This window comes from Salminus brasiliensis, chromosome 19 (genome assembly GCF_030463535.1).
Source record: "Salminus brasiliensis chromosome 19, fSalBra1.hap2, whole genome shotgun sequence".
NCBI lineage: Eukaryota > Metazoa > Chordata > Actinopteri > Characiformes > Bryconidae > Salminus > Salminus brasiliensis.
The window spans coordinates 9,883,597-9,895,552 of NC_132896.1; the positions used below are offsets into that span (position 1 = coordinate 9,883,597).

Genomic DNA, 11,956 nt, shown 5'->3' on the forward strand with positions numbered 1-11,956 from the left:
GACAAAATTCTACAGGATGAGAGTGTCAGTACGTCAGCTGAAACTCTGTATATGTTGGGTGATGCAACAGGACAATGACCCACCACACCGGAGCAAGTCCACAACAGAATGACTTATGAAAAACCAAGAGGCCAAGTCAGAGCCCAGATTCTCAACCCTATAGCAATGCTATGAATTGACTTGAAGAGAGCCGTACACACGAGGCACATGGACCATGACAGAGATAAAGCAGTTCTGCCAGGAAGAAAGGGCTACAACTCCTCCTGAACAATGTGCAGGTCCATATTCTAGATTAAGGCATTTTCACTTATTCTTAAAAGGCTAAAGTTTAACTTTGCAATTACCGACTCCCCTTTGCAAATTAGGTTTCTAAGCAAATTGTACAAACTTTAAGCTGTTTGCAATAAATAAATCAAACAAGAAAACAATTTAAATATCTTACCACAACTAATAGAACAAGAGCGTTCACCAAGTTTAACACTAAATGCTGCTTTTAATGACGACCACAGTGTCAGAATTATTCAACCCCTGCATGATAAGCGTCTTTAGTACTAAGTTGAGCACCCTTTTGGCTGCAAATGGGGCAAACACCAGCTTCTGGCAGCATTCCTGAGGAATCTTAGCTATTTTCTTTTAATCTGTCATCTATAAAAAATATTAAGCCATATGGAAAAAGTATATGTACAGCAATTCATTCAAATACACAATACATTTCCTGCATTTTGGCCTAACAATGACAGTGAAAAAATAGCAATGAAATTGAAAATGAAAAACTTTACACACACACACACACACACACATCCACATTTTATATATTATATTATTATTATTTATTATTATATTTATTATTTTTTGTAAACATAAATTCAGAGAGAGATACAGAGTCACATTTGACTTATTTTATCTCGGAAAGGAGACACGCGGTTATTTTGTCCAGTCACGTGACACGGGGTGTTTTGCAGAAGTTTACCACGTGACCCTGGAGCTCCATGGTGGCTTGTTACACTGCTGTTACACTTTTAGAAGTGTCGCGAAAGCGAAGAGCGGCCAGGATGAGGGCTGTTCTGCACTGCCTATGACTGAAATGAGGACACTTCTGAAGGACTGTGGTCAGCGTTAAAAGGTGAGTAGCGGTGAGCTGACTTTATGCCTCTGTAAATTCCGCTGGGGGCTGTTTACGTACACGTAGTCCGAGCGAGTCTCAGGAGGGAAGGCAGGATAGTTACACGTTGCAGAAACTCAGCTGCTCATCAATGCTCCCATTCATCAAAAACATGGTGGCACTTACAAGCCAGCAGATTCTTACAGATGTTCTTACTAGATCTGATGCTTAACCGAAATACGAATAAAGTTGCAGTAACTTTACCAGTGTTTCAGTTGAGAACTGTGTGTTTTGCACTTGGTTAGATCAAGTTTCAGATTTTATTTAAAGCTCTCAGCTACTTGTCATAAGAGAAAATACACAGTGTGCAGTCAATGCAGTGAAAAGCTGAGCTGCAGTCTTCTGAGCTGTGCATACACACAAAGCAGCCAGACACATCTATCTAAGTCTCATTAGACAGCAGACCGTTTGTTGTGAATAAGGGAAATTGTGTTATTATTCCTCATAAATGATGCCTTATTGTCTTTTTTTCTTTGCATGAGTCTATAGATTTGTGTCAACTTAAATGACACTGAAATGCATCAGTCTGCTGGGGTATAAGCACATCTCTAAGCTCAGCATTGGTCACTGATTGAAACTGATTAGGTTTGTATGACTGTCAAACATTAAAGCAAACAGTGTAAGTAGGTTAACTATGGCAGATTGTTTCTATTACCGTGTACCCTAACCCTAACTTTTTTATTATTATATTATTTATTATATTATATTATTATTTATTATATTATATAAATTATAAAAATACATTATAATAAAAATATCAAATCTATAAATCATCTATATATATATATATATATATATAACTAGTTACCACCCACCTAAAATACTTTTCTACACTGAAATTGACTCATTTGTTTAAATGCCCTGTTATTATGCAAACTTTTTTATTAGGCAGTATTAGGCAGTGAAAAGCAGATTTCAGAAAGTGTGGAAAGTTAAGCCAGCCGTGACACAGGCCCATTCGCACAAAGTGCTGCTTGTTGAATCATGGGAGGGTGGGTCTGCATTTGGACTGAATTTCAGCCCCGTCTTAGCTGGCCTACAGTACAGCAGGACTGTGGATTAACCTTGTGTGGTCGTTTTTGTATTCATTTATTTTTTTTACTGACGTAACGAAAGAACTTACATTCAGCTTGCTACATTTCAATACAGCTTGCTACATTTCAATGTCCACCTTGCTGTAATGAAACACTCTACTATCTACAGCAGTGAATTTGACTGCGGTGACACTAAGTATGAGTTTTAGTTTTTAAACTCTGAAATATATGTATATTACCCTTTACTTTAATTGGAGCTATGCTTAGATAAAGTTTGTTTGATGACTCATTGATTGTGGAGCCATGTGACAAATATTGACTGTCTTGGGCCTGCCCTAATGAATCCTTGGACCTTGATAAAATTCTTTTATTTGCATTCAAAGGCCATATCACATCCCCCACATTAAACAGACTAATATGCATGGTTTCCTTTGGCTTTGTATCAGGGTCCCAATTTGTCAAACTGATGGTGAAATTTATGATTCCATTCTATGTAACACATTCCTTGATATCGCCGTTAACAGACATACTTATCTTTCTCTAAGGGAGCGCTTTTGGTCAGTGCATGATGGCTGGTGGTGAGGGCAATGGGACTGCAGCAGAAGCTGGGCCAGAGTGTGACCTTCACATTCCCTTCATTCTGGAGGAACGTGAGAGAGAGGAGGAACCCCTGAAGGAGGCGCTGAGTCGAAAGCTGAAAAAGCAATGTTCTTGCAGCTCAGCTCGAGCCAAAGCCCTGCTCCTCGACTCGATACCCATTCTGAAATGGCTGCCACGATATCAGGTCAAAGACTGGCTTCTAGGTGACTTGATGTCTGGAGTAATTGTCGGCATACTGCTGGTGCCACAATCCATTGCCTACTCCCTGCTGGCAGGTCAGGATCCAATCTATGGTCTCTATACATCCTTCTTCTCCAGCATCATCTACACTCTCCTGGGGACATCCAGGCACATCTCTGTGGGGATCTTCGGAGTGCTGTGTCTGTTGGTGGGCCAGGTTGTGGACAGGGAGTTGGCTGTGGCTGGATATCTCACTGATCAGCGGAGCAACCTGACAAGCCTGGGCAGCCTGGAGAACAGCACTGCTCCCTATTGTGATCGCAGCTGTTATGCCATCATAGTAGGGGCCACTGTCACCTTCACAGCAGGAGTTTACCAGGTAAGTGTCTGCGTAGAGGGTTTGGGAAGGGTTGGAATTTATATACATGATGAAATTTTCTTTTTCTTTTTGATATTTATGGCATATATATTAATACGGTACTGCTTTATGGACTATGTTTTTTGTGGACTTGGCTAGGAACACTGAAAAATAATAGAATTGCGTTTATATGAGAAAAAAGGGAAAACAAACTAATGAAACATCCATTTAGTTTCTCAAGAACAAAAAACAAATGAAAAGAATGACAAGGACATCCCAACACCTAAATGCTACTTGGCTTGGACATGAGGTTCTAAAAACCTCTTAAAAACCTTATTCCCAGAAAAGCGATATAAAATTGGCTTGAATTACTGCTTGGGCATCCAGTATGCACATGCAGTTACACTATATCCAAAGGTTTGTGGACTCCCCTTCTAATTAATGCATTCAGTTACTTTAAGCTGCACCCATTGCGGAAACAGATGTGCAAATGCACATAACCCCCCCCCCCCCCCCCCCCCCCCATACGTGGGGTATAGGGGGTATAAACCTCCAGCATTGATCTGTGGAGCAGTGGAACAGGTTTCTCTGGAATGATGCTCTATTCAATACGTTTGGGATGAGGTAGGGTGGTGATCATCCAACAACTTGACCTCACTACCACTCTTGCCGATTAATGCAATGAAAACCACATCAGTGCTCCAAAATAGTAGTAGTAGTAGAAAGCCTTCCCTGGACAGTAGAGACAGTTACTCCAACAAAAGCAGGATAAACTCTCTGTAAATACCCTTGATTTTGGAAGAAATGCTGAATGAGCAGATGTCCCAATACACCCTCACAACGATTCGGCAATACAGCACTATACATAACTGGGTGGAACCAATGATACAGGGAGCCTTTTCCATCTTTTACTAGTTAAGTAGACATGAGCTTCATCATAACAGGTTTGTCATCAATTAATAGATATCCAGTAAACATGAATGTGCTGGGGTGACTGGACGCACATCAATATTTGAAGGGCTGTATAGACTGGACATGAGGGTATTAAGCACCTTCTTCTGTTTTCCTGTGATTCCAGGTGTTGATGGGTCTCCTTCAGGTTGGCTTTGTCTCGGTTTTTCTCTCTGACTCCCTCCTGAGTGGATTTGCCACTGGTGCTTCTCTTACCATACTCACCTCACAGCTGAAGTATCTGCTGGGCCTGAAGCTGCCCCGTGCCCAGGGATGGGGCTCACTGATCAAAACCTGGATCAGTCTGCTGATGAACCTGGGCCAGACCAACATCTGTGACCTCATCACCAGCCTCCTTTGCCTCCTAGTGCTAGTACCCACCAAAGAGCTCAATAATCGTTTCAAATCCAAGCTCAAAGCTCCCATTCCCTTTGAGCTATTCGTGGTCATCATTGCAACCCTGGCCTCCCACTTTGGCCAGTTTCAGGAGACGTACGGATCAGAGGTGGCTGGGGCCATTCCCACTGGCTTCATGCCTCCTCAGCTGCCAGCTTGGTCTCTCATCCCCAACGTAGCAGTCGATGCCTTCTCCATAGCCATTGTCGGCTTTGCCATCACCGTGTCTTTATCCGAGATGTTTGCTAAGAAGCATGGTTATGTGGTGGACCCCAACCAGGAGATGTATGCCATCGGGTTCTGTAACATTCTACCTTCTTTTTTCCGCTGCTTCACCACAAGTGCTGCCTTGACTAAGACCCTGGTGAAGGAGTCCACTGGCTGCCAGACTCAACTGTCTAGCCTGGTCACTGCCCTAGTGCTGCTGTTGGTGCTTCTTGTCATTGCTCCTCTCTTCTACTCACTTCAGAAGTAAGTGCATATTGTAATATAGTACAATCACTATCATATAAGAGACAGGACATAGAATAGATGTTGCTTTAATATTTGTAACTTTAATTCAGTAATTCATCACATGAATGGAGAGTTTTCATATAGCTTTCCATATAGTTTCCAACTGCATGTTTCAACAAATTTATATTTGCTCCTTTTTGTATACAGTACAAAAACCACTGAAGCACACTTAAAGCCCCTGAATTTTTTTTTTTTCTAATAGATTTAGTTAATCCAGCTCCTCATGGCCCCCAATGTAAATATGAATATCTTCTCAAAGTCTAATAAATGTGGCTGTCTTAAAAGTGGGTTTATGTTAGCATAACATTTTTATATACAGATGTTATTAAAAGCAGTAAAAATGAACAAGCATAAGAATCTGAGCATATATTAACAATGGCCAACTTGTGATTGTTAGATGACTGGGTCAGACCTCCTTTTTTTTCTGGAATGCATTGGTCAGTGCCTACCATTAAAAGTGCTCCAACCAAGGACAACTTGTGGACAGAACTCCACAGGATGTGTTTAGAGGTCTTGTGGAGTCCATGCTCTGTCTGTCTTGCTTTCAGATGCGTCCTGGCTGTCATCATCGTAGTGAACCTGCGTGGAGCACTCCGGAAATTCCGGGATGTTCCCCAGATGTGGCGGGCGAACCGTGTGGATGCTGCTATCTGGTTGGTGACCATGGCCACATCGGCGCTGGTGAACACTGAACTGGGCCTTCTAGTGGGGGTGCTGGTGTCTGCGTTTTGTGTGCTGGGACGCACCCAGCGGGCCCAGGCCTTCAAGCTGGGACAAGCTGGAGACTATGAGATTTTTGAGGACCTGGCTTCATATAAGGGCCTTCACACACATCCTGGGGTGGCTGTGTTCCGTTATGAAGCTCCAATCTACTATGCCAACCAGACCCTGTTTAAGAAGTCTCTGTATCGCAACGTGGGTCTGGACCCAGTGAAGGAGAGAGCCCGGCGCAAGAAGCTGGAGAAGCAGAAGAGGAAGCAGGGAACACTGGAAGACGCGGCCAAGCAAGACCACGAGGTGTCAACGAATATTTTCCTGCAGCAAGGTCCTGCCTTTCATACGCTAGTCATAGACTGTAGTGCAGTTCTGTTTCTGGACACTGCAGGTGTTGGTGCTCTAAAGGAGGTGCATAAGGATTATAGGGAGTTAGGGGTGCGCTTGCTGTTAGCACAATGTAATACCTCAATTATGGATTCTCTGCGGACAGGTGGATACTATGACTCCAAAACAGGTAGCCCAGAGATTATTTTTCACACTATCAGTGATGCAGTGCGTTACTCCCAGAGCTTACTGTCACAGAATGGTGACTGTGAGACTGTCTGCTGATACAAAAAGATGCTTTAAGCTTAGGGGTGGGCGATATGGCATAAATGAAATGTGGCAATACACATCCTCGTAATACACAGTGCATATCACAATAAAATGCCCCAGCCAAGGAATAGTGCCAAAAAAAAAAAAAACACTATAGGACTATACTAACACTATATGGACAGAAGTATTTGGACACTGCCTCATTCATTGATTCAACTGAAACCAAGGGTATATAAAAAATATATATAGTTTATCCTACTTTTGTTGGATAGTCTCTACTATTCTGTGTAGGTTTTTCTATTAGGTTTTCAAGCCTTGTTGCAATCAGCGACAAGAGGGTTAGTGAGGTTAGGTTAGATGTTGGATAATCACCACCCCACCTCATCTCTAATTCCCCAACTCGTATGGAGTATCGAATGGAGCACCAACCATCATTCCAGAGAACCCAGTTTCTCCGCTCCACAGCTAAATGCTGGGCAGCTTTAAAGCCTCTAGCCCATGCCTGCATGTGCATTTGCACATCTGTGTCAGCAATGGGTGCAACATTAAGTAGCTGAATGCATTTATTTGACGGGGGTGTCCACAAACATTTGAACGTATGGTGTACCGTAACGCTAAAAAATAGTGGTGTTAGATGTGACAATTAATGATAATTTAAATGATATTTGATGCACATATTGGCATTTAAAGGAACAGTAGTTTCAGGTCGATTAACTATCTGCATTTTATTGATTTTACTGCTTGTTTTAACCCTCCAATTAAATCTGTATATAAATCCAGGTAGATTTTCTAAACGTTTATGTGTCTATATCCACATTGGCGGATAAAAAATATTGACTACAGCCCCCAATTTCAACACTAGACATTTCAGTCTAGTTTAGACTGTAGTCCAATTTGCCATCCGTCAGCTTAAAGCCATATCATGACTTAATGTGTCACAATAAACAAAACACATTGACATATCGCCCCCCCCATCTAAACTCCATGTTTACTATATTTTGGAGTCTAACTTTTGTGCCTTACTGTGATTTCTGATTGACAATCAATTAAATGCACAATTATTATTTTTAATAGCTTTTTCTTTGACTATTTCTTAGTCTTAAAGTGTGTTAAACAATGGAAGGATGTAATCTGGATTTAAGTGCCTGTCTGTTCTCTATGAAATAGGAGACATCATCAAAGACCCTGAGGTCTGGAGAATGATTGCTGTTAAAGACCAAACAGTTCTCTGTTACAGATCAGTCATGTTTGTGTATTTTACAGCACTTTAAATTTGTTTATTTTTTTTTATTTTTCTTTCTTCAATTTCAAACGTTGTGTCTCTCAGGGCTTGTGCTCATTTTTGCGGGTCAAACAAAAGCAAAAAAAAAAGAAGAACGTTACTGATCTTAAGAGGAGGAGGCTTTTTTTGTGTATGTGGCAAAGATATCTGCGCACAAATCATCCAGATCAAATCTTTCCAAAGAATATAGGATGATCGCTTATTTTTAGCCATATTTAATGATTTAATGATCGAATGTGAATAAGGAACTTATTGTTATTTCTGGTAATTCAGGGCTATCAAGTGACTATTCATTATATGAATATAGGGCATTTCTTTAGAACGACAGTAAAATATCCCCCTGATAATGGGTCCAAAGCATTATTTCTATGTGTGTCTGTGACATTTCCTAAGTACCAACCTTTTATAGGTATTCTGTATGTTCCATTTACATTAGAACAGCTTTTTTTTTTTTTTTTTACCTAGATGCCAAAGCAGAACCACATGGAACCACATGGTCTCTCCCATCTAGGCCTTGGCACAGTAATTGTGTTAAATTCAGGATAAGACCTGCATATGCTATGTAAACAGCAGAAAGGCAGGGGTTTTTGTGAGTTTACTGTGTTAACAAGGGAAAGTAATCGAGAAAGTTTTTGCTGTTTCCTTTCCCCAGGATTTGTTACTAAGGTGGTGGTTAGTTTACAGAATACATGGCTTTCACATGGACTTGTTGGACAGGTCCTAAACTGTAGACAACCATGTGACCGCGGTCAGTGGACTCACGTCTGTCTGTGAGCCCATACTCAAACATAGATTTTTCTTCTATTGGCAGAACCCCACTGTCCTGGCAGCTGTATGAGAAACAGAAGAATGGGTTATGCACTAGGCCTTCAACATCCTATAATGCATAGCTTTTATACAAGTGATTGTTATTATAGCACAGTAGCATATGTATTTCTCTGCATTTATATGAATAATATGAATCTCATTTGATTTGTTATGAAGTATCATAGGCCTGGTTTTAAACTGAGCTTTAAAAAGCTAAGAATTCTACTGAAGTTTCTAAATTCCTGCATGAAATGTAAACAAAGCTGTTGAAGAGTTGTTTGATATAAATTCATATAAACCCTTTCAGTGATAGTAATTAGAACCAGAACTAAAAAACAGTGATGTTCTGGTCGGGTTATTTGCCCCACAGTTTAGATAAGATGAGTTGCTGATTAATACTAAAGTAAAATCCCTTTGTTTTTAATAACAGTTCGGATCGTGACATCTCTATGTATATAGCCATCTTATTTACTAAAATCTACAATCACCAGTAGAACTACACATCCTCTGAGTGTTTATATGTAACGCTGAAATAGTGGCAACTCTGAAGTTGGTTTTGGGGCCATGTGTTTACAACCAGTTGGTGTAATAACTTTGTCTAGATGTCTGGTTCCTATCACCACCACTGTGATAGATTCTGACTTGGCAAGTTTTTCTGAAATGAAGCATTTCACATCAAGGCGCTCAGCATGACTTTATTTACTCTGGAATTGTTTAATTATGCAGACATTTTGAACAATCAGTAGACTTTCCCTTTAATTAAGAGCTATATTCCACATGATCTTTTCTGTGGTTCTTTTTCTAATCAGTTCTGTTCTCTTGTTCATCACTGAGGTTAGTTGGAGATGATTGTTATTCATTAATTCTATGTAATGTTCCATCACTGTACAAGGTTTTGGTGATCGTTCCAGTTTTTTGGACACTTTGAGTATTCATAAAGGGAAAGTTTTATATCTGTAAGCACATTTAGGAATCTTATAGCTTGTACTTAATAAACAGAGCATCTATACGACTTGCAGGTTTCTCTCATTTCTTGCCTTGTCTAGTTCTGGGCTGGAGTTGGACAATCGATACATCTTCTAGTGCATCCGTGCTAAAATGTCCTTGCGGTATGTGTTCGGTAATTTGTTCCACAGCTTGTCACCACTTCCTGTGTGCTGCTGCCACACATAAGCTTTTCCCCCATCTCTTTTTAGCAGAAAAGATAGGAAAATTCAGATAGCGCAGCCGCAGCCTGAATTCCTATTTTGTAGCTGTGTGTCCCCTTGCTGTGGGAAGGCAGACTTATCTCTCTGTGTAGGGCTTTGAATGCCAAACAGCCTGGATCAAACCCCAAGCCCTGCTGGCTGACCACTAATTAAACAACACAGCCTTATCTGCTCCTTAATTCATTTCTGCCTCGGCAGGAGTTCTTCAGTCTTACCACTGAGAGGTGCTGTACTGTGGCGTTATCTTTCTTGGCCTGGGATTGATTGGCTTTTTTCCTGGCTGGTGGAAGGATTTACTTCAACTCCAACAATGGCTGTTTATTGTACCATTAATACTGTTTTTAGGCAGTAGATCACGAGTGGAGAGCTGAGGGACGAGGTAAAAGAGTAAAACCGTTTGACTGATTTATCTGCTGGAACACGCTAAGTACACCTGGCAATCACCCGGTGATCTGAATCAGATGTGTTTGAGCAGGAAAATCACCAAACTGTGCAGAAATCTGGCCCTCCAGGACCAGACTGTTCCATCCCTGCAGTAAATGAATGAACCCACGCTCAAATAAAAGTATTGTTATTTTAGTAAGTAAAATGATGACCTCTCCAAAGCAAACCTGAGTAGAAGTAGGTCTACAAAAGTAGCAGGTAAAATATGGGAAGAGTGTGGAGTCCTCTATATCAATGGTTTTCAAAACAGTCCTCAGGAAACCCCGGGATGTTGAGAGATTTGTTCCAACTCAGGACAAACAGGGATATAGGAAATGATCTGCTGTCTGGGGCTCCTTGAGGTTCCCTATTGTGCATCAGTGAGGGGTTCATAGTACATCCACAGTCTGCCTTTATAGAAGAGTGGGCCTTATTCACCAACTGTTCTTATGAAGAAATGTATTCTTAAAAACCCACTTACCCAGTTTATACAAAGATCAGATATTCACCAATATTTTATTTGGAATTTGTTACATTTACGAATACAGAGGGATCCATGATTATTAAAGCAGTAGATCATTAGAGGGAGTGTGTTGTCCTGAAATAACAGCACTACTGTGATGAATCAGACACAAACCGAAGACGATAACACGCAAACTCAGGTGTTTTATTGCTTTTACGCAGCAATAAAATTAGACATAAATAGACATACCTTTTTATAAGTTGTAAAGCTAGCTAGCATTTCCTTCCGCCAAAGTATAGTCCCTTACCCAGCAGCGTGTTTCTACGCCACGTAACGAACTCCACTCACAGCGCAGCCTGCAGCAGTAGGAGGTCCTTCTCTAGCTCTGACTCCTCACATAGACCAACAAGTTAAAATCCCAAAAAGAGTTTCCCACTCCTTTTTTTCTTGTCGTGGTTTTGTTATGGTGTATTCTTGTGTTAATCCTTTTAGTTTCGTCTTAAGGTCGGTCCTGTTTTATTTGCTACTTTACTTCTTGGCTCTAGATCTATAGCGACGGCGTTCAGCGGAGTGATACGGTGTCTGTGATAAAACCCAGCGCGGTTAGACCGCTTCTTAACCAATCAGCCTGCGTGGCCGGAGCTAACGCTGGAGGTCGTGTGTTATCGTGATCTAACAGCACGGCTGCTGTGGCGTTATTTTACGGCAACACACGGCCTCTAGTGTCCTATTGCTTTTATACAACAGTTCGACAAATTAATAAACTACGAAATGAATAAATCGAGCCGTGCGCGTAGCATCTCCTTCCGCCAAATTATAGTTCACAGAAACGAACTCCCCTCACCCACTTTCTTCAGCTTCTGACAAACCAGTTTCCCATTCCCATTTTTTTGTCCGAGTGTTTTTTGTTAGGGTATATTCTTGTCTTAATTCTTTTAGTTTCAATAATAATAAATAAATCAGGCGTTTGCGTTACTTCTTAGTTTGAAGGCGTTCAGCGGAGTGATACGGTGTTAGTGAAAAGACCGTGCCGTTATGGCGAAACGGGAGTAGTACAGTAGAGCTCAGGTATGAACAGTTATGCGGTTTATTAAAACAAAACACAGCATGCATGACTTTATCTTACGAATTTTTCTCAAGAACAAATATAATAAAAACTGATGATACTGGGGATTCACTCTGAATCTAAAACACAATGCTACTCTTCCAGTGAGAGATGCGAGTAACAGCAAAGCAATGCATACGCTCAACCATTAAAATCTGTGGAA

At 40.9% G+C, this 11,956-nt stretch overlaps 1 protein-coding gene across 1 annotated transcript; it reads left to right on the forward strand.

Annotated features, from left to right (window-relative positions):
• The first annotated feature begins 990 nt into the window (after nt 1–990).
• slc26a2 (solute carrier family 26 member 2) lies at nt 991–9,591 on the forward strand. Its single transcript, XM_072663995.1, has 4 exons — nt 991–1,123; nt 2,742–3,355; nt 4,413–5,152; nt 5,743–9,591. The coding sequence occupies exons 2-4, from the start codon at nt 2,762–2,764 to the stop codon at nt 6,518–6,520; spliced, it is 2,112 nt and encodes a 703-aa protein (XP_072520096.1). The 5' UTR covers nt 991–1,123; nt 2,742–2,761; the 3' UTR covers nt 6,521–9,591.
• Nucleotides 9,592–11,956: the final 2,365 nt, after the last annotated feature.